The sequence below is a fragment of the Eptesicus fuscus genome, chromosome 5 (assembly GCF_027574615.1).
Source record: "Eptesicus fuscus isolate TK198812 chromosome 5, DD_ASM_mEF_20220401, whole genome shotgun sequence".
NCBI lineage: Eukaryota > Metazoa > Chordata > Mammalia > Chiroptera > Vespertilionidae > Eptesicus > Eptesicus fuscus.
This window is the reverse complement of record NC_072477.1, coordinates 105,090,290-105,112,209: the sequence shown is the minus strand read 5'-3', so window position 1 is coordinate 105,112,209 and position 21,920 is coordinate 105,090,290. Positions and strand designations below refer to the sequence as shown.

General features: G+C 39.9%; 1 protein-coding gene across 1 annotated transcript in view; it reads left to right on the top strand.

Annotated features, from left to right (window-relative positions):
- PEAK1 (pseudopodium enriched atypical kinase 1) overlaps positions 1 to 21,920 on the top strand; it is a 117,175-nt gene that overhangs the window by 50,480 nt on the left and 44,775 nt on the right. The window contains exon 3 of the mRNA XM_028138082.2: positions 14,514 to 15,250. Coding sequence (XP_027993883.2) covers positions 14,514 to 15,250 — 737 coding nt within the window. The remainder of the gene's footprint in view (positions 1 to 14,513; positions 15,251 to 21,920) is intronic.

The window sequence follows — 21,920 nt, the reverse complement described above, 5'->3', positions numbered from 1 at the left end:
GCCCTCGAGTTCCGCCTGATGCCACAGTCCAGCTTCTCTCCGTATGAGTCTGGGTCCCCAGAATCTCGCCTGGAACTGGAGTTTAGAGCAGTCGGGAGCCTGTGTCTCCCTCCAGATTGAAAAAGACAACTGCGTTTTCAGTTGCCAGCCCTTTCCGCATGCACGCGTGTCTCCGTACCTCCACACTTTACTTCTGCACCTCCTCTGAATCTCAATGTGCTTTTCTCTTTCCTTCTAGTTGTAAAATATCCACTCAGCCAGCCTTCCTGTGGTTCTGGATGATGTCCGTTTTGTCTTTTAGTTGTAGTTTGAAGTGGTTGTGCGAGGCAGCAATTTCAGGTGTTTATGCCGCCATCTTGGTTTCACTCCCCCTGAGCATCTTTACACCCACTTTTTTGATCTCTGTATCTAATAGATTGCTTGCCTCCATTTCATTTAGTTCCTTTTCTGGAGTTTTGTCCTCTTCTTTCATTTGGGACATTTCTTTGTCTCATTTTGGCTGCCTCCCTGTGTTTGTTTCTATGTATTAGGTAGATCTGCTATGTCTCCTAATCTTGGCATGGTGGCCTTATAGTAGGTGTCCAGTGAGGACCAGTGGCATAGTCTTCCCAGTCACCCGAACTGGGTGCTGTAGTAGTGTGTGTTCCTAGTGTTATTGTGTGTGCCCTCCTGTTGTAGTTGAGCATTGAATGCTCTTAGCATGTCAGTAGGTAGGATTGCCCCTCAGGTTCAATGACTGAGAACTGGTTGCAACTGCAGCAGATAAGCTGTTGTACAAGTGCTAACCCCACAGAGCAGGATTTATTTTAGTGAGGTCCAATGCCTGTTGATTCCACCCTTTGGATATGGCATTTATGGAGCTCATTGGGTAGTGTTCTGGTATGGTATAAAGCCAGCCAACAGGTGTGTTGGTTCTGGGGCCTTTTAGGTAGGGCTCAGGTAAGCCCCAGGTCAGTTGCTACCAGTGCCTGGCCTGGAACCACCTAGTAGGACCTACAAGTGATCCTGTGGTTCGTAATCACCAGTGATGGGCTTGGAGACATCTGGGAGAAGCTGTGCTGTGGGGTTACTTAGCATGAGATACAGGGCACATCAAGGCCATGCACTGCTCATTTGGGGTTTATGAACCTTTGAGAGATTTTAGGAAAGTCTGCAGCATGGGCCACGGCCAGCCACTTAGGAGGAACAGCCTCTGAAAGAGCTGTGTTAGGTAGGGCAAGACCTAAGGGAGTCATCAGGGTGGGATACCCGGTGTTAGCCATTTAATGGAGATCTTAGATTTGGCGCCCCCCTGCACATGCAGGCTGGGATGGAGTAGGCTCAACAAAGGGAATAATGGTGCCTGCCAGCCCTTCAGTCCTGTAAAGAGGTGCCTGTTCAACCCTCACCCTGAAGCCCGATAATTCAATTCCTCTCTTGGTACTTTTGGAGTGCTGTCTCTTTACTGAAGCTGAGGGCGAGTGTCCATGAGTGAGTCTGTGCTCAGTCCCTGTAATTAAGAGGATGCCTGGGTCTATAGCAGCTCCCCTTCTCATCTGGACACAGTATCTGCTGATTTTTACAGCCAGATGTTTTGGGGACTCCTGTTTCTGGTACTGGTGCTCCAGGCTGGGGAATCTGGTGTGGGGCTGGGACCACCAGCCAAGATATCCCTTCCAATTTTTCACCACCACAAATAGGTGTAGGATCAGCCTGTTGTGCATTGCTACCCTGCCTACCAGTCTTGATGAGGTTTATATCTTTAGTGATACGAGTTCTGTTTAGCTCCTCTTCAGGTGGTTCTCAAGGGTGGTTGTTCTATAAGTTGTAACTTTGATGTGGTCATGGGAGGAATGAGCACAGCGTTTCCTTAGTCTGCCACCTTGACTGGAAGTGCCTAGATTTGTATTTTAGAATATACACTCTGCAGGCTGCCATGTGAGAATGGATTAGAGATGAAGTATTTGGTAGTACGTAATATGAGGCTTAATTCAGGGGTTTCCTCATGATGGAATTATATAAGTCATGCCTCAGTTTTCTTTTTGTACATCCACATTTCTTGTCTTATTTACCTGGAGTATCTCCTACTCACTTCAAACTCTGAAAGAAAACACCTGAAATTCTTCTGTCTCCTGCATGTCCTTTGGCAATGTACTGATTGTCAGTGTTAAATTTTAAGGGATGGGTATACTTAAAAAAATGTCATTACATTGCTGGCCTTGATGTTGGAATAATCTATACTAATAAAAGGGTAATATGCAAATTGGTCAGAACACCCTCACAGTAACAATCAAACAGCAGGCTGCGTGGGACGACCAGGCCAGCAGGGGGGGCAGTGAGGGACGTCCAACCGACTGAACAGTAGGCTGTGTGGGGTGACCAGGCCAGCAGGGGGGGCAATTGGCAGCAACCAGGCCAGCAGGGGTGTCAGTGAGGGGCAACCAGGCTGGCAGAGGGGGGCAGTGAAGGGCGACCAGGCTAGCAGGCAGAGGCAGTTAGGGGTTATCAGGCTGGCGGGGGCACAGCCTGATCACCCCTAAACTGGGATCGGGCCTAGACCAGCAGTCGGACATCCCCCAAGGGGTCCCAAATTGGAGAGGGTGCAGGCTGGGCCGAGGCCCCCTGCCCTGTGCACAGATTTCATGCACTAGGCCTCTAGTATCATTATAAATAGCAGTTTTAAAATAATCATTCTGAAGAATACATTACTATTTGTCATTTTTTCACTAAATAATTATTGAGGAACTTCTGTGGGCCAGACATTATCCTATATAATGTAAAGTTAATTATTTGAACCAATGATTAATGAATTGCACCTTTATAGATTATCTGGGTGTTAAAAAAAACTGAGATTGATAACTTTGAACATTTGTTCTAATTTCTAAAAAATGTAATTATTTTTATTTAAAAAGAAGCCATAATCCTCATAGCTGCATTCATATTTAAAAATAGTTTTCCATATGCTGAAATTAGTGGGCAGAGTGCAGTATTCAAATTACACAGATAAGTTATCCCAAATATATAATCTCTGTTCTTAGAGAGGTTTTCACTAATGAGATCTTACAAAAACTGAGTTTGTCAGCTGCTACACCATTGACATTCTTTAAAGTAGTCTGTGTATCTCTTTACTTGAGGTTAAGCTCAAAGTGGTTTTTGGAGCTTACTTTTGTTTTAGTATTTGGCATGGAGTAATAAGTAATAATGTCCAGGTAGATTAGGACCCGTCCTTCTAAGCTGCTGCTGCCTGCTGCCAGGAGATGATAAAGTGAGTGTTAGGTTGAGCCAGGGAGAGCCTATTCACTTGACAAGGCTGGTGCACAGTGGTGGTGTAGGGTATCTATATTAATAAACTCCAGTATTATTTCCCATTCAAGATGATCATCTCTTTTTTTGTCCTGTCTTTTCCCATTCTCATATTACTTGTCCCCAACCCTGGGGAAAAAATAGGGATGAGGATTGAAATTGCAATTTAAAAAGATATATTCCATTTGTTTTGGCTGTAATACTTTCATCCAGCAAACATTTTTTTTTTTAATCCTCACCTGAGGATATGTCTCTGTCCCTCTCTCCCTTCCCTCCCTCTCCTCCCTTCCTCTCTTTCTAAAAATCAATAAAAAATTTTTAAAAAAATTTTTAAAGATAATTCTGGATACCTATGGGATGATTGGAGACAGGGAGACTGACCAAGAGCTCATGATATCCCTGTCTTATTGGAATAAAGAGCTGATTGTACATAGTAGCATACTGCTCTTGTTTAAATGAGTCAATCCCTAGCATCCTAAGATTGTAATGACTGTCAGGTGTTAAAGCAAATATTTGCTGTGACTTGTCCCTAGTGTGTCTTCAGTGATAGTGTCTTTCAGTAGTTCTCTATGATGTAGTTATTATTGTGAGTTTTTTAATATGCAATCATCTTTAAAATATTTAACTTTAAAAAAATATTTTTCTTTTTTATTTTATTTTATAGTCTTGTAAGTTTTAAGAGTTCCCATATTAATTATTTTCCTTCTGAGGTGTTTTAAACACTCTCTTCTCTTCTTTGAAGTAGTCATTAAATTATTCCCTTTTAATCCAATTTTCATCATTCGCTTTTCAGAACATGATATAGCACCTTATCTTTAAGTCTAGAGACATTTTTAAGCAGGAAGAAAGTAAAGAGATAGAATATGAAGGCTCGAAAAGAGAAGAAAGTAAGTAAGGTTTGAATGTTTGTCCCAAATAACTTTTTTAGTCTTATCCTAAGGCAAATTTAGAACACAGTCTATTTTTTTCTTTTTAGAGAGCTGGTATGCCATAGAAATACAAAGTATGAGATGTTATATCAGGCCTGCTAAAAGCTGAGTTTGAGAGGAATGTACAGGATTAAAAGTTTAAAATAAAAACAGCTAAGATACCAAGTTTTTAAAACATTGACCCAGATCATTGGAATTTAGTTAAGAGAACACATCTTTCTTTGAGGAAAAAATAAATAAAAGCACAAAACAGTTTTAGACTTGGGAAAATGGCTTTACCTACTTGCAGGGACTGTGGGGTGCTCATGGAATCATTTAGAATGCAAAAGCTTCTGATTTCCATGTAGAAATCTCCTTGGATCCAGAAGATCATATCCCGCTGTTTGGAAAGAGAATCCACCATTAATTGTCTTTATTTCCTTGCTACCTTGGCTGTTCATTTTCATTTTGGAATAATGACCAGCTCTGTTCTCTGTTGGTCAGTCTGGCAGCCATTTACTGCATATTTGCTGCATATTTCATTCCACACCAGGTTCTGAAAGAATGTTAAAAAGCAAACAAACATATACACGTTGTAGGTAGAAAATGCTATAATAGAACAAAACGTGTTAAGAGGAAGAGGTGATGGCTCCTTATTTGGAGTTGGGAAGTAGAGAGTAGAGAGGACTTCAGTGGAGAAACGGCCATTTGAGCTGGGCTTAGGACACTTTTACTAAGGCAGAGGTACAAAAATAAAAAAATAGGGAGTATATTAAAAGAACAGGAAATGTGTGATTTGTGTGGGAGGGTTGATGAGAAATGGTGGTAGGTAAGACTGAAAGCCTTGACCAATTTTCTGAGGAGTTTGGACTTTATTCTCTACGTGGTGGAAAGTGCAAGATCAGCCCACTTCTACCTCTTCTGATATGCATTAAAGAGCTGCTGTTGGTGATAGGCCTTAACCTTGTCTCACTTGCCAGTTCTGCCTTGACCGGTTTGGCTCAGTGGATAGAGTGTCAGCCTATGGACTAAAGGGTCCCAGGTTCGATTCCGGTCAAGGGCATGTACCTTGGTTGCGGGCACATCCCCAGTAGGAGGTGTGCAAGAGGCAGCTGATCAATGTTTCTCTCTCATCGATGTTTCTAACTCTATCTCTCTCCCTTCCTCTCTGTAAAAAATCAATAAAATATATTCCACTTGCCAGTTCTGAGGTAATAAATATAAAAGCACTTTTGGAATCCTTCATTCCTTTCATATTTTTAGTTCGTTCTAATTTGGAGAAGTGGGTAGAAAATGGTACCCCATAAAGGCTCTTCTAAGGTACTCAGTGGAAGAGGGATGAATAGGTTCATATTTTTAGGCCTTCCTTCCTCCCTCCCTCCCTTTCTCCCTCCCTCCCCCCCTCCTCCCTCCCTCTGTTTCCCCCCCTCCCCCCTCCCTCCTTTTCCCTTTCAGCCAGACTTTTGCTTGGTGTACTGGGTGTACAAATGAGGGAAAACAGTCAAGGGTTTAGTATTCACAGGATATATCTGAGGTCCAAGGAAGGAGAGGTCAATTTTGGGGACTGGAGTAAAAAACACTTCTCAGAGGCAGAACATTTGAAGATGAGAGGAGAGGGAAACCATTCCTGGAAGAGGGTCAACATGAGCACAGACTCAGAGCATGAAGTAGCCAAAAGTGCTGGAGAAACTGCAAACCGTTTTTTAGCTCTGACTTTAAGATGCAAGGGAAAGTGCTACAAGAGAAAGAGGTACAACCAGGAATAGGTCTTGAAAGGCTTGCAAAGAAAATTCTGTCTTTGTGATCAAGTTCAAATTCTCAAGGACATTTTAAAAATTGATTTTAGAAAGAGGGGATGTGTGTGTGTGGAGGGGGAGATTGGTTGTTCCACTTATTTATGTATTCATTGGTTGATTCTTGTGCAATGCCCTGACTGAGGATCGATCCCGCCACTCTGGACACTCAAACCAACTGAGCTACCTGGCTAGGGACAAGGACAATTTTTAAATTGGAGAAGTGCCATGATCAGCTTTGGTGTTTGAAAAAAAAAAAATCTCTCTAATGGCTAGTATGGTGAAGGAAGCAAAACTGCAGATAGTGGTAACAGGAGATTGATACAGTAATCAGACAAAGGATGATAAGGAAGCACTGGTGCAGTTCTCACTGCTTCTAGCCTTTATTGCATTTCATCTCTGAAAGGTCTGAGTCAGCTACTGGAAAATGAAGGTTTGTTACAAAGCATATTTCTGTCATCTTGTAAGTAAACTATGGTTTTGACTTCCCACATTGACTGTTTCACAATGGGGTTGGGGTGGCTCTGGCGGGAGAGAGGCTTCAGTATCACAGGAAGAGTGAAGCCCTTAGATCCTTGGTAATGTGCAGAGGAATGGGAAGATGTGACTGAAAACTGAATTTATGGTGGTTTCTATGAGTGGATTGTTGATTTTCTTTATTGAGATATAATCTATATACCATAAAATTTACCCGTTTAGAGTGTGCACTTTACTGAGTTTTAGTATATTCACAGAATTTAAAAACCATTACCAGTATCTAATTCTAGAATATTTCATCACCATAAACTGGAATTCTCCATTTTTATTCTCTCCTTCTCCCAACCCCTGACAACTACGAACCTACTCTCTGTCTGAATTTATATATTTCTGGACTTAGCATATAAGTGGAATCATATGATAAGTGGTCTTTTGTAACTGCGTTCTCTCACATAATGTTTACAAGTTTCATACTAGCTGTAGCATATATCAGTATTTCATTTCTTTTGCGGTTGAATAATACTCGATTATATAACTATACTATAATTTGGTTATCCATTCATCAGTTGCTCTACATTTGGGTTGTTTCCACTTTGGGGCTATTATGAATCATGTTGCTGTGAACATTTGTGTTTAAGGTTTACATTCCCACTAACAATGTATGAGGGTATGAAGTTCTCCATATCCTCTCCAACACTTGTCCATCTTTTTTATTTTAACTACTTTAGCCAATGTTAAGGTGGGGGTTTCATGGTTTTGGTTTGCTTTTACCTAATGAGTAATGATGAGCATCTTTTTCATGTGCTTATTGGCCATCTGTATATCTTCTTTGGAGGAATGTCTAGGTAAATCCTTTACCCACTTTTAATGGATTATTTATTATCTTTTCTTTTTTAATTGTTTAAAGTATTACATATGTCTCCTTTTTCCCCGATTGATAACCCCCAGGACAGGCCCCCACCGCCCCAGTGTCCATGTCCATTGGTTATGCTAATATGCATGCATACAAATCCTTTGGTTGATCTCTTATGCTCCCCACCCCCTCGCCTTCTCTCTGAGGTTGGACGCTCTGATCAGTGTTTCTTAGTCTCTGGATCTATTTTTGTTGATCAGTTTATGTTGTTCATTATATTCCACATATGAGTGAGATCTTTGATTTTCTTTCTCTAACTGGCTTGTTTCACTTAGCATAATGCTCTCCAGATCCATCCATGCTGTTACAAATGGTAAAAGTTCCTTCTTTTTACAGCAGCCTGGTATTCCATTGTGTAGATGTACCACAGGTTTTTAATCCACTCACTTGCTGATGGGCACTTAGGCTGTTTCCAACTCGTAGCTATTGTAAATTGTGCTCCTATGAAGATAGGGGTGCATATGTCCTTTCTGATTGGTGTTTCTTATTCCTTGGGATATATTCTTAGAAGTGGGATTATGGGGTCAAATGGGAGTTCCATTTTTAACTTTTTGAGGAATCTCCATACTGTTCTCCACAGTGGCTGCACCAGTGTGCATTCCCACCAGCAGTGCATGAGGGTTCTTTTTTCTCCACATCCTCGTCAACACTTGTTTGTTGATTTGTTGATAGATAGCCATTCTGACAGGTGTGAGAGGGTACCTCGTTGTCGTTTTGATTTGCATCTCTTGGATGATTAGTGATTTTGACCATGTTTTCTTATGTCTCTTGGCCTTCTGTATGTCCTCTTTCGAAAGGTGTCTATTTAGGTTCCTTGCCCATTTTTTGATTTGGATTGTTTATCTTCCTTTTGTTAAGTTGCTTGAGTTCCCTGTAAATTTTGGAGATTAAACCTTTATCGGATATAGTAACATTGGCAAATATGTTCTCCCAAGAATGTAGTGGGCTTTCTTGTTGTTTTGTTGATGGTTTCTTTTGCTGTGCAGAAACTTTTTATTTTGATGTGGTCCCATTAGTTTATTTTTTTCTTAGCTTCCATTGTCTTAGGAGCTGTATCAGTAAAGATATTGCTATGACATGTGCCTGATATTTTGCTACCTATAGAGCCTTTGAAGATTTTTATGGTTTCCCATCTTATGTTTAAGTCCTTTATCCATTTTGAGTTTATTTTTGTGTATGGTGTAAGTTGGTGGTCTAGTTTCATTTTTTGCATGTATCTGTCTAATTTTCCCAATGACCATTTATTGAAGAGACTGTCTTGACTCCATTGTATGCTCTTGCCTCCTTTGTCATATTAATTGAACATAATGGCTGGGGTCAACTTCTGGGTTCTCTGTTCTGTTCCATTGGTCTATATGTCTGTTCTTATGCCAGTACCAGGCAGTTTTGAGAACAGTGGCTTTGTAATATAGCTTGATATCTGGTATCGAATCCTTCCAACTTTGTTCTTTTTTCTCAGGATTGCTGTGGCTATTCAGGGTCTTTTTTTATTCCATATGAATTTTTGGAGAGTTTGTTCTAGGTCTGTGAAATATGCTGTTGGTATTTTAATGGGGATTGCTTGAATCTATAGATTGCTTTGGGTAGTATGGGCATTTTAATGATGTTGATTCTACCAATCCATGAACAAGATATATTCTTCCATTTCTTTATATCTTCCTCTATCTCTTTTTTCAATGTCCTGTAGTTTTCCGAGTACAGGTCTTTTATCTCCTTAGTTAAGTTTATTCCTATGTATCTTAATATTTTTGTTGCAATGGAAAATGGGATTGTTTCTGAGTTTCTTTCTGAGAGTTCATTATTGGTGTATGAAAAAGCCATATATTTCTGGGCGTTGTTTTGTATCCTGCTACATTGTCGAATTCATTTATTATTTCTAGTCGTATTTTGATGGAGTCTTCAGGGTTTTCTATGTACAATATCACCTCATCTGTGAATAATGACAGTTTTACTTCTTCTTTTCCATTTAGGATGCCTTTTATTTCTTCTTGTCAGATCGCTATGGCTAGCACTTCCAGTACTATGTCCAACAGGAGTGGTGAAAGTGGGCATCCCTGTCTTGTTCCTGTTCTTAGGAGAAATGGTTTTGGTTTTGCCCATTGAGTATGATGTTGGCTGTCGGTTTGTCATATAGGCTTTTATGATGTTGAGGTATGATCCCTTTATTCCCACTTTGTTGAGAGTTTTTATCAAGAAAGGGTGTTGGATTTTGTCAAATGCTTTTTCTGCATCCATTGCTATGATTATATGATTTTTGTCTCTCAGTTGGTTTATGTGATGTATCACTTTTCTTGATTTGTGGATATTGTAAATCCCACTTGGTCATGGTTTATGAAGTTTCTAATGTAATGCTGGATCAGATTTGCTAGAATTTTGTTGAGGATTTTAGCATCTATGTTCATCAGGGATATTGGCCTATAGTTCTCTTTCTTTCTTTCTAGTGTTTTTATCTGGTTTTGGGATTAGGGTAATGCTGGCTTCATAGAAAGAGCTTCAGAGTGTGCCTTCCTCTTGAGTTTTTTGGCATAGTCTGAGGAGGATAGGTTTAAGTTCTTTGACTGTTTGGTAGAACTCCCCTGTAAAGCTGTCTGGACCAGGGCTTTTGTTTACTGGAAGATTTTGATTACTGCTTCAATTTCATCACTAGTTATCGGCCTATTCAGGTTTTGTTATTCTTCCTGATTGAGTTTTGAAAGCTTGTCTTTTTCTAAGACTATGTCCATTTCGCCTAGGTTGTCCAGTTTGTTGGAGTAGAGTTGTTCATAGTATCTTTTACAATCCTCTGAATTTCTGTGGGGTCAGTTTTTACTTCACCTCTTTCATTTCTGATTTTGTTTATTTGGGTCCTATCTCTTTGTTTCTTGGTGAGCCTGGCGAGAGGTTCATCAATCTTATTTTATCTTTTCAAAGAACCAGCTCTTGGTTTTACTGATCTTTTGTATTGTTTTTTGTTGTTGGTGGTGGTGGTGGTTTGTTTTTTGTCTCTATGTCGTTTATTTCCTTCCTTCTGCTTATTCTATTCTTTTCTTGTTTTTCTCTTAATTCTTTAAGTTATAGGGTTAGATAATTTATTACCATTTTTTCTTGTTTTGTTTAGGTAGGCCTGTAGAGCTATGAACTTCCCTCTCAGGACTGCTTTCACTGTGTCCCATAGATTTTGGATTGTTGTGTTTTTCCATTGTCATTTGTTACCAGGATGCTTTTTATTTCTTCTTTGATCTATCTGGTAACCCAGTCATTGTTTAATAACATGCTATTTAGCCTCCAAGTGTTTGATTTTCTTTCATTGTTTTTATTGTAGTTGATTTCTAATTTTATGTCATTGTGATCTGAGAAGATCCTTGATATGATTTGTATCTTCTTGAATTTGAAGAGACTTTACCTGTGTCCCAATATGTGGTCTATCTTTGAAAATGTCCCATGTGCTCTTGAGAAGAATGTCTTTTTTATGGCTTTGGGGTGAAATGTTCTGAAGATGTCAATTAATTCTATCTGATCTAGTGAATCATTTAGGATTGATGTTTCTTTGCTGATTTTTTGTTTAGAGGATTTATCCAGTGGTGTCAATGGGGTATTACAGTCCCTTACTATGACTGTACAGCTGTCAATCTCTCCCTTGATATCTTCCAGAAATTTTTTTATATATTTGGGTGCTCCTGTATTGAGTGCATATATGTTTACCAGAGTTATATCCTCTTGTTGAATTGCTCCCTGTAGTGTTATGAAGTGGCCTTCCTTATCTCTTGTTTTTGCGTTCACTTTGAGGTCTATTTTGTGAGATATAAGTATTGCTATACCAGCTTTATTTTCATTTCCATTCGCCTGCAAATTTTTTTTCCATTCCTTCACTATCAGTCTGTTTGAGTCCTTTGTCATGAGGGTGGGTCTCTTGTAGATAGCAGATATATAGGTCATGTTTTCTTAGCCATTCAGCTACCCTATGTCTTTAATGGGAGCCTTTAACCCATTTACGTTTAAGCTTATTATTGATAAGTACTTGTTTGTCACAATTTTATTCTTTATGCCTGTGTTCTTTCTTCCCTTTCTAGTTCTTCTTTTTATACCAGTCCCTTTAGCATTTCTTTCATTGGTGGCTTGGTGGTATTAAACTCCCTTAGCCCTTTTTTTTCTATGAAGTTCCTTATTTCACCTTCAATTTTGAATGATAGCCTTGCTGGGTATAGTAAACTTGGGTTTAATCCCTTGCTTTGCATCACTTTGTATATTTCATTCTATTCCCTTCTGGCTTGATACATTTCTGTTGAAAAATCAGTTCATAGTGTAATGGGAGATCTCTGGTAGGTAATGTTCTGTCTCTCTCTGGCAGCCTTTAAGAGTCGTTGTCGTTGCTGTTTGCCAATTTAATTATAAAGTGTCTTGATGTTGGTCTTTTGGGGTTCACCTTATTTGGGATTCTGTGTGCTTCTTGAACTTGTGTGAGTTTTTTCTTCCCAGTATCAGGGAAGTTTTTTGTCATTATTTCTTCAAACAGGTTTTCTATTCCTTGCTCAGTTTCCTCTCCTTCTGCCACCTTTAGTATGTGGATGCTGTTTTGTTTCATGTTTTCCCAAAGCTCCCTTAGGCTCTCCTCCTGCTTTTTAAGTTTTTTTTCCATTTGCTGCTCTGCTTGATGTTTTTTCCTACCTTGTCCTCTAGCTCGCTGATGCAGTCCTTAGCTGCTTCTAGTCTACTGTTTATGCTTTCTATTATGTTATTTATTGCAGCTATGTCTATCTTCATTTCTTCTTGGTTCTTCTTCATTTCCTCTTGATTCTTATACATGTTATTGAATTTGTTTTCCATCCTTTTCAGCATCCTTATGACCATTGCTCTGAATTCCTTCTCTGACAAATTGCTTGCCTCCATTTCGTTTATTTCCTTTTCTGATTCCTTCTTTATTTTCTGCTTGGGGGTTGTTACTTTGTCTTCCTATTTTTGCTCCTCTCAGGGTGTCTGGTTATGTGTCTCATTCTCTGCCATGTTGACTGAAAGACACAAATTACAACTCAACAGGACAGGACGCAGAGGGCACAAAACAGGAATGTATTCACAACACTGATAACCCCAATAAAGGTGACCACCAGAGACAAGAAAATTAGGGGAAAGAAAGGAGAGCAAAAATGGTATTGAGAAAAAGGGAAAAAAGTAAGAGGAAAAAATGGGGAGAAAACTCCACAAAACAAATAAACCAAAAAATGCAAACAACAAACACCCCAAAAAACGAGTGGGAACTGAATCTGAAGAGGCAAAGGTTATTTCCATAAGGTAAGGTAAAGGAATTGAATGAATGGGGGAATGGCCACGGTTCAGTATAGAGGAAGTAGAAAGAGAATGAGTGAATAAGGAGAAAAGTAAAAAACAAAAAATAAATTTTAAAAAATTAATTAATTTAAAATTTTTCCCTTTAATCTGTCTATATATTTAACTATTTTTGGAAAAGGAGAATAGAATTGAAAGCAAATAGGCTTTGTTTGATAGAGTTTGGTGAGTTAAACTAATTAAGCAATTAGGAGAAGAAGAGAGCAAGCGAGGAAAGGAAAAACAAAAGCATAAAAAAAGAAAAATTTAAAAAATTGGCCAGCAAAGAAAAAGAGAAGGGTTCATGGACTTGGAGCAGGGAAGAGGAAATTACACATATGAGTAAGCCAACAGAGACTTCTATAATAGTAATGTTTCGAAAAAGCAGATAAAGTAGATCAAATTTTAACAAGGTATAAAAAGAAAGGAGAGAAAAAAACTAAAAAGCAGGAACAGGAGAAGAGAAACAGGATGAAAAAGGAAAAAGTGAGGAAGAAAAGGTTGGCAAAAAGAACTCTGGGTAGAATCCTTCTTTATCTCTTCCTAGTATCTGTGGTAGCCATCAATCCTTGGAGTTCTTGGCTTGCAGATAAATTACTCCAATTTCTGCTTCTGTCATTACTGGTGTTCTCCCTATGTGTCTGTTTTCATGTATCGTTTTGCCTCTTATAAGGATACCAGTCATATTGGATTGGGACTCACCTTAATGACCTCATCTTAATTTCATTACCTCTAAAAGTACTCTATTTCCAAATAAGGTTACATTCACAGGTACCAGGGATTAGGATTTCAACATATTTTGGGAGAAGGGACATAATTCAACCTGTTATATAGCACTATGCTCTAACTGTGAGATATTAAGTTGAGGCTTCAGTAACATTACTAATTTTAATAGCTTTTAATGAAAGTTTCATGGTATATTTCTCTGTCTTAAAAAAAAATAATGCTTCCTCTTCCATATACAGTAAGCCCCGAAGATGTCATTGAATACACACATGTCTGTTTTACCTTCTTCTAAGCATAAATACTGGAAAAAAATCAGAAATGATTGGTTCTGTAACTAGGACTTGTCAGACATGTTCAAAAGTAGCATTTCTCAAATCACAGTTTATGTTCTCCCCGCCCCCCCCCCCCCCCCCAATGAAACAGAATTACATAAGAGTGTATGAATGATATTTGGAACAGTGTTGATTGCTTATATATACCACAATCACTGGGATCTTATACATAGACCAGTTTAAGCAGTGCCAGAATCCATCACTGTAGTGAAATAAAAGAACGTGGTTTATGAAATTGTATTCATATGTGTTAGATTGAAAATGACAAATGTACAGAACATAAGATAACTTTGGGACAAAGTTAAAAGTACAGAATATTATCTTCTGAGCACCAGTTTAGAGGTCTCATTGATAGTTTCAATTGTTTTTAATAATGCTCCCCAGTATTTTTTTACTCATAAATGCTATTATCTCTCCTCTTCCACAATGCAATTATGTTGGTGTCTGTGACTCCTTAGTATCTTAGTGTGGTAAATACAGCACTCTTGGGGTCAGGAGTGGAGAATCTGGATTCCTTTTTTAAAACAAAGCCCATCACCCTGTTCCTCTCACACAGAAATACTGAGACATTGTTCACATTTATTGCTCCCACCAAGTATTGAGCTCTACCTTTAATATTTAACTGGTTGCTCATTTGGTTGTTTTATTTTATTATTTTAAATTAAGGCATTGACTTCTTACATTCTTATGGTCACCTTACTTCTTTTTGCTTAAGTTTCAATTATGTAACAGTAATGAAAACTTTACTTATTCTTTTTTCTTTCTTTGTTTTAAAACAATTCAGGGCAATCTAGAGCAGCTATGATACCTCCCAAGCATCCACGGCAGCCTAAGGAGGCTTTGGATGATGCCATAACCTTTGGTGGGAAAACAGACCAAGAAGCACCTAATGCTTCCCAAGCTGAACCACCCCCACTGCCAAAGAAAATGATCTTAAGAGCCAACACAGAGCCGATCTCCAAAGACCTCCAAAAATCCATGGAAACTAGCCTTTGTGTCATGGCTAATCCCACCTATGATATCGATCCCAACTGGGATGCCAGCAGTGCTGGCTCTTCCATCAGTTATGAACTCAAGGGACTGGACACTGAGTCTTACGAATCCTTAGAGAGACCTTTACACAAGGAGCGACCAGCAGCAAACAGCATCTCCAGTTTAACCACTCTCAATCTTAAGGATAGATTTTCCAACAGTATGGAGTCCCTGTCCAGTCAACGTGGTCCCTCTTGGAGACAGGGCCAAGGCATCCAGAAGCCACAGAGACATGCACTTTATCGAGGACTTGAGAATCGGGAAGAAGTGGTGGGAAAAATCCGAAGCCTTCATACAGATGCCTTAAAGAAATTAGCTATTAAATGTGAAGACCTCTTTATGGCTGGGCAGAAAGACAAACTCCGTTTTGGGATGGACAGCTGGTCAGACTTCAGGCTAACCAGTGACAAGCCATGTTGTGAGGCAGGTGATGCAGTTTACTACACAGCTTCATATGCAAAAGATCCACTTAATAGTTATGCAGTCAAGGTAAGAAAATATTATAAATCTGATTCTAATCTTATCCAACACACTGTTATTGGGATGGCTTTGTTCTTCTTTCTTCCATTCTTCCAATCAGCAAAGCGTTTTTGAGCATCTACCTCATACCAGATATTATAATAAGCAGGGGCCTTATCTAGAGGAGAAAACAAAGAGACAGGGCTTACAACACAGATACTGAGTGATAAGATAAGGGTAAGCACCATTCTTAGGGGTTTAGGAGGACCTTAGCTCAGACTCTAAAAGGCTGCTATACAAATGAGATCTGTTATTACATGCCTTCCACTCCATTTTTCTTTATTCTCTAGCAAATAAGAGACCATTGTTTTTCCCTGCTCTGTAACTCCTCTGCTTCCTCCATAAATATTTTTATAAAGGAAGATAATCAATATTTGTTACTGTGCCATTAACTGTGTTAGTGTTATAATTTAATCTTCACATCAATTTATGAGGTTAAGATGGTTTTTATCCATTTGACAGATGAGAAAAATAAAGCTCAGAGTAGTGAGCTAATTTTCTTAAGCTCACACAGCTGGAAATTAGTAGAGCTGCATTTAATTACCAATCTCTCTGACTCCACAGCTTATACTTTGTCCATTATGTTACATACTAATTTCATAATGTATATTGCTCATTCCAGACAACCCACTTTTTTAAAAGGGCTAAAACTCAACATCAAGAATTCTTGTCCTATTACATTCACTGTAACAAATTCACTGTCTAAGGCAGTGATGGCGAACCTATGACACACGTGTGTCAGCACTGACACGTGTAGCCATTTCTGATGACACGCTGCCGCTGAGACGGCCGCATGCCGAGGATGAAAATTTGCTGCTCCTGAGGATGAAACATTTGCTGCTCCTGAGGATGAAACATTTGCGAAATAATGTTTTTTCCTCAAAGTGACACACTACCCGAGTTATGCTCAGTTTTTTGGCGAAGTTTGACATACCAAGCTCAAAAGGTTGCCCATCACTGGTCTAAGGCTTCATCTTGTAATAAATAAAGCATGGTCTTTGTGGTCCAAAAGATCTGGGTTCAGATCCTGGCTCTGCCACTCAGTAGCTTTATCACAAGTTGCTACTCTAAGTCTTAACTTCCTCAGCTTTAAAAAAAGGACAGTAATGGTATTTATAGTACTGTTTGGCTAAAAGAGAACAAAATGTTCCTGATGAGTGCTCATTTCTTTCACTGTCCCTTAGTTTCTTCAGATGTTACTTTAAGAGAGTGGCAGTAGTAAGCCTCAGTTTCCTCATCTTTCAGGTGTTTGCAGTGATAATACATCTACTTTGTGGGACTGAGGTTAGTGTCAAGTGAGATAATGCATATGAGAGTTTTTAAAAACACAAGTTCAAGGTAAAGTTCTTTATTTCCATAATTCTTTTTTACTGATTCTATACACTGGTTCAAAACCAGTTAACATACCCAAATGACTTCTGAGTGATAATTTAGCTTAGAAAGACTAGATGGTGTCTTAGTAAGTTAATGGATAAGGTAAGCTACTGGCCTTCTCTGTCTGTCAAGACAGAATGTACACCTGGTCTAGGCCTTTAACTATCTGCCATCTGCAATTGCAGCACCTACACCTTGGAACTGTCTCGTGCCAATGACAGAGTGACTCTGTGTCTTAGCCCACACTTTTTAAACTGAGGGGTAAACTACGGAGAGAGAATCTGGATTCAAGTTAATATATTACTATTGAATCTGAAAAGGCATTTTGAGATTCTGGATAGCACTCAAGAGCTATTATAGCCCAGCCAGTTTGGCTCAGAGGTTGAGCATTGAGCTCTGAAATAGGTCACTGGTTTGATTCCCAGTGGTCAGGGCACATACCCGGGTTTCGGGCTAGATCCCCAGTAGGGGGCTTTCAAGAGGCAGCTGATCAATGATTTCTCTCATCATTGATGTTTCTATCTCTCTTCCTCTCCCTTCCTCTCTGAAATCAATAAAACATATATATACTAGAAGTACGGTGCACAAAATTCGTGCACGGTTAGGGTCCCTAGGCCTGGCCAGCAATCAGGGCTAATCGGGGCCTTCCTTCCCCCAGCTGCCGGCTGCCAGCTGCTGGCTGGGGCCTTCCTTCATTCCATGCCACCCCCGGGTGGTCAGCACATGTCATTGTGGGCGGTCAAACTCCTAGTCAGTCGAACTCCTGAGGGGACAATTTGCCTATTAGCCTTTTATTATATAGGATACATATATATATATACACACACACACAGATATATATATATACATATATGTGTATGTATATATATATATATATATGTGTGTGTGTATATATATATATAAAAATATATAGATATATATATATTTTTTTTTTTTTTTAAGAGCTATTATATCAATAGGATTAAGGGGCCTCATCTATCTTGGGCCTTTGTTGCTATAAGACAAAGTACCTATTTCTGAAAGGAGCATGTGTTATTTTAAAACAATTGAGAAGTAGGGCTAGACTAACTTTATGTATTATTGCCATGCAGTCTTGTCTTTTTCCCAAATGAATGATCTGGTATATTTCTCTGCTTATAATGATGCAAAAGCAATGTCCAAAGAACAGGTGGCAAGTGGTAATATGCGGGTATATATGTAAGACATATTTGGAAAAGGATGTCTTACACTAAATGGTGAATATAATGTCTCGTTGAAGACTATTTGCGCCAAAACTCAATAACCCTAGAGAGGGAAACTACTAGGACAATGTGAGCCCTTCTTTTGCAGAGATAAACAAAAGAGACTAGTGGTTGGCTCACACAACTTTTTATTGTTTGTCTTCTTAACACAATGCGGACCAGTAGTTTTATTGCTAGCTTTACCAAGTGGCCAGATAAGTTTCTATTGAACGAGTACAAAAAAATGTTTTACATAAATGTTAAAGGCACACATTAAAATTAAATACCCATTGTATTTTGAAGTTATTTATTACATGTTCTTACAAGCTGATATCTTTTTAAAGTATGATACTTTGTAAAACACTGTGTAATATGAAGCGAGAATTCTCATGATCTGTCTGCAATGTATTAAGATATGCCCTCCCATACTAAAAGAATCTAGCATAGGCTAACTGGTATGACTTTCTTTTGTAAATTTATTTTTCAATTACAGTTTAATACAATATTATATTTGTTTCAGGTGTCCAACAAATGTATTAAGATATGCCCTCCCATACTAAAAGAATCTAGCATAGGCTAACTGGTATGACTTTCTTTTGTAAATTTATTTTTCAATTACAGTTTAATACAATATTATATTTGTTTCAGGTGATTAAACTTTTATACACCTTACAAAGTGATTTTCACTGACTCCTAAGGGCCACAGACTGCAGATCGTGGTCCTTCTGCCTGCTGTTGCTCACACCAATAGGATGAGACAGTATTTGATGAAGCAAGTCAGAAACTTTATTCTTTGGCCAAGGAATGGAGGATTAGCTATGATATTTTCTCCCCAAATTGGGGCAATTAAGAAGGTCTTATAGGCTGGGGATAGGGGAGATAAGCGGGTTTAGGGATATAGATTCCTGAGGAAGGGTAGAGAGTTTTCAGATTTACAAGACAGCATGTGCAGTTCTTAAATGTTCTTGGAACACACCTAGCTATACATCTCAAAGTATGTTCATTTTAATGTTGAATCTCCACCCATGTTCATGATTTTTAGTATGCTAATGAAGAAAAGTTTGTCCAAAGTTCTCTTGCACCTGAACAGTTTGGCTCAGTGGTTGTGAAACTGGTGGGCTGCCTGCCACTACTTGAGCCAATTTAGCAGAAACAGGGTTGAATCATATATGAGCATTTATTCCAGTAATGCCTGCAGAATGGGAGAGCAGCGGGTCATCCACAGAAATCTGCTCTCCACCCCTATAAGCCAGCTGCTTATATGGGATACAAAGACAAAGATTACATGGTGAAATAGGCAAAAGGGTTAAGAATAGTATGCAAAATGGGTATAATGGTTACAGTTTACAGACAGTGTGGGCTGGGGGTTTACAAAGGGCTGGTGCCTCTGGTTTCTGCAACATGGTTGTTAATCTTTCCATTCATAATAGACAGCTCCCAGATGGGGAGTATGGGCTGCATTTCCAGGTGAGCTCCCAGGTCCTTCAGCACTCCAAGCCAGGTTAGAATTTGCTTTCTTTAATGAGAACAAAACAATCCTTTCTCTGTCTGACACATTTCATTTAGCAGAATACCCTTTAGGTCCAATCATGTCATCATTCTTTTTTATAGCTAAGTAATAATCCATTGTACATATGTCCCACTTCTTTTTTTTTTTTAATAAATCTTTATTGTTCAGATTATAATTGTTTCTCCTTTTTCCCCACATATCTCCCCACCACCCAGTTCCCACCCCCCTCTGCCCCTACCTCCCCCCCGCTGTCCTTATCCATAGGTGTATGATTTTTGTCCAGTCTCTTCCCATACTCTCCACACAGACACCCCTTTCCCCCTGAGAATTATCAATCCACTCCCATTCTATGCCTCTGGTTCTATTAAGTTCACCAGTTTATTCTGTTCCTCAGATTGTTAATTCACTTGACTTTTAGATTCACTTGTTGATAGATATGTATTGTTGTTCATAATTTTTATCTTTCTTCTTCTTTTTCCTCTTTTTAAAGAATACCTTTCAGCATTTCATATAATACTGGTTTGGTGGTGATGAACTCCTTTAGCTTTTTCTTATCTGTGAAGCTCTTTATCTGCCCTTCAATTCTGAATGATAACTTTGCTGGGTAGAGTAGTCTTGGTTGTAGGTTCCTGCTATTCATCACTTTGAATATTTCTTGCCACTCCCGTCTGGCCTGCATGGTTTCTGTTGAGAAATTAGCTGATAATCGTATGGGAGCTCCCTTGTAGGTAACAAACTGTTTTTCTCTTGCTGCTTGTAAGATTCTCTCTTTGTCTTTTGCTCTTGGCATTTTAATTATGATGTGTCTTGGTGTGGTCCTCTTTGGATTCCTTTTGTTTGGGGTTCTGTGCGCTTCCTGGACTTGTAAGTCTATTTCTTTCATCAGGTGGGGGAAGTTTTCGTTCATTATTTCTTCAAATAGGTTTTCAGCATCTTGCTCTCTCTCTTCTTCTGGTACCCCCATAATTCTGATGTTGGTTCGCTTGAAGTTGTCCCAGAGGCTTCTTACACTGTCTTCAACTTTCTGAATTCTCTTCTCTTCATGCTTCTCGGAGGAGTGTCCTTGGCCTCTTTGTATTCCAAATCTTTGCGTTGATTCTTGCAATCCTCTAGTCTGCTTTTGGGTCTCTGTATAATATTTTTTATCTCAGTCAGTGTATGTTTAATTTCTAGTTGGTCCTTTTTCATATCCTCGAGGGTCTCATTGAATTTATCGGCCTTTTCCATGATATTCTTGAAAAACCTTATAACTGTGGTTTTGAACTCTATGTCCAGTCGCTTGTTCTCCTCCATTTCTTTGGTTTGTGATCTGTTTCCTTGCCTTCTCATATTCTCTGCTTCCCTGAGTTGGTAGGGTAGCTTTGTGTACTAGGTGTCCTATTGGTTCAACGAGTCAGCCTCCCAGTTACTTGAGGTGGACACTCTTGGTGTACCCTTGTGTACTGTGTGTCCCTCAGCAGGAGCTACAGCAAGAACTAGTTTTCTCCTCCTTTGCTTGGGTGGTTTTGGAGCAGTCTGACTGGAGCTGTAGTTAATTTTGGTTAAGCTGCCACAGAACAGGCCATTTATATGCAAAAGCCGCTGTGTGGAGCCGGGACGGGTTTGTAGAATGTGCGGGGCGGGGCCTCAGGGCGGGGCGGGGTCTCAGGGCGTCACTAAGCTGGGGCGTGGCCAACGTTGATGGCTGGCGTCAGCCTTCTCTGCCTTTCCTGTTTCAAGTCCCTGCGCCCCGCGCTTCAGCGCAGTAAACAATGATTGCTGGGCGCACCACTGCAAAAAAGTCACTCTCACTTTCCGACCCGATGGCCGAGAGTCCAGCCTCTCCCCGTAGGTGTCTGGGTCCCCCGAGTGGCCCCAGAAACTGGATTTCAGAGCGATTGGGAGCTTGTCTCCCTGCGGGTTGAAGAAAAACCGCGCGCCCAGTCACCCGCTGCCAGCCCGATTCGCGCGCCTCCGTACCTCAGCTCCCCAGCGTTTGTGTTCCTTTCTTTTCCTAGTTGTAAATCTTCCACTCAGCCAGCTTTCCCGTGGTTCTGGGTGGTAGATGCTCTGTCCCTTAGTTGTACCCTCGAAATTGTTGTGTGAGGCAGCAGATTAGCTGCTTAACTATGCCGCCATCTTGGTTCCTCCCTGTCCCACTTCTTCATCCATATTGGTGGGCACTTGGGTTGCATCCATATCTTGGCTACTGTAAATAATCTATATATATAAAAGGCTAAGTGATTGTCCAACTGTCCAACACTCAACGACCACTAGGGGCAGACATTCCGACCGGTAGCTATGACGCGCACTCACTACCAGGGGGCAGATGATCAACTCACGAGCTGCCGAGCTGCAGTGACTTGGCAGTGGCAATTTTTTGGTGACGCACCCTGAACCAGAGAGGAGGGAGCCTGATTCTGGGGTGTGTCACCCGAGAACTTCCCTCCCGCAATCTGGGACCACTCGGGGGGATGTCGGAGACCCAGTTTCAGCCTGATCCCCGCAGGCCAGGCCGAGGGCCCCTGCTTACTCTGCAAATGCCCTTCGAGCCACA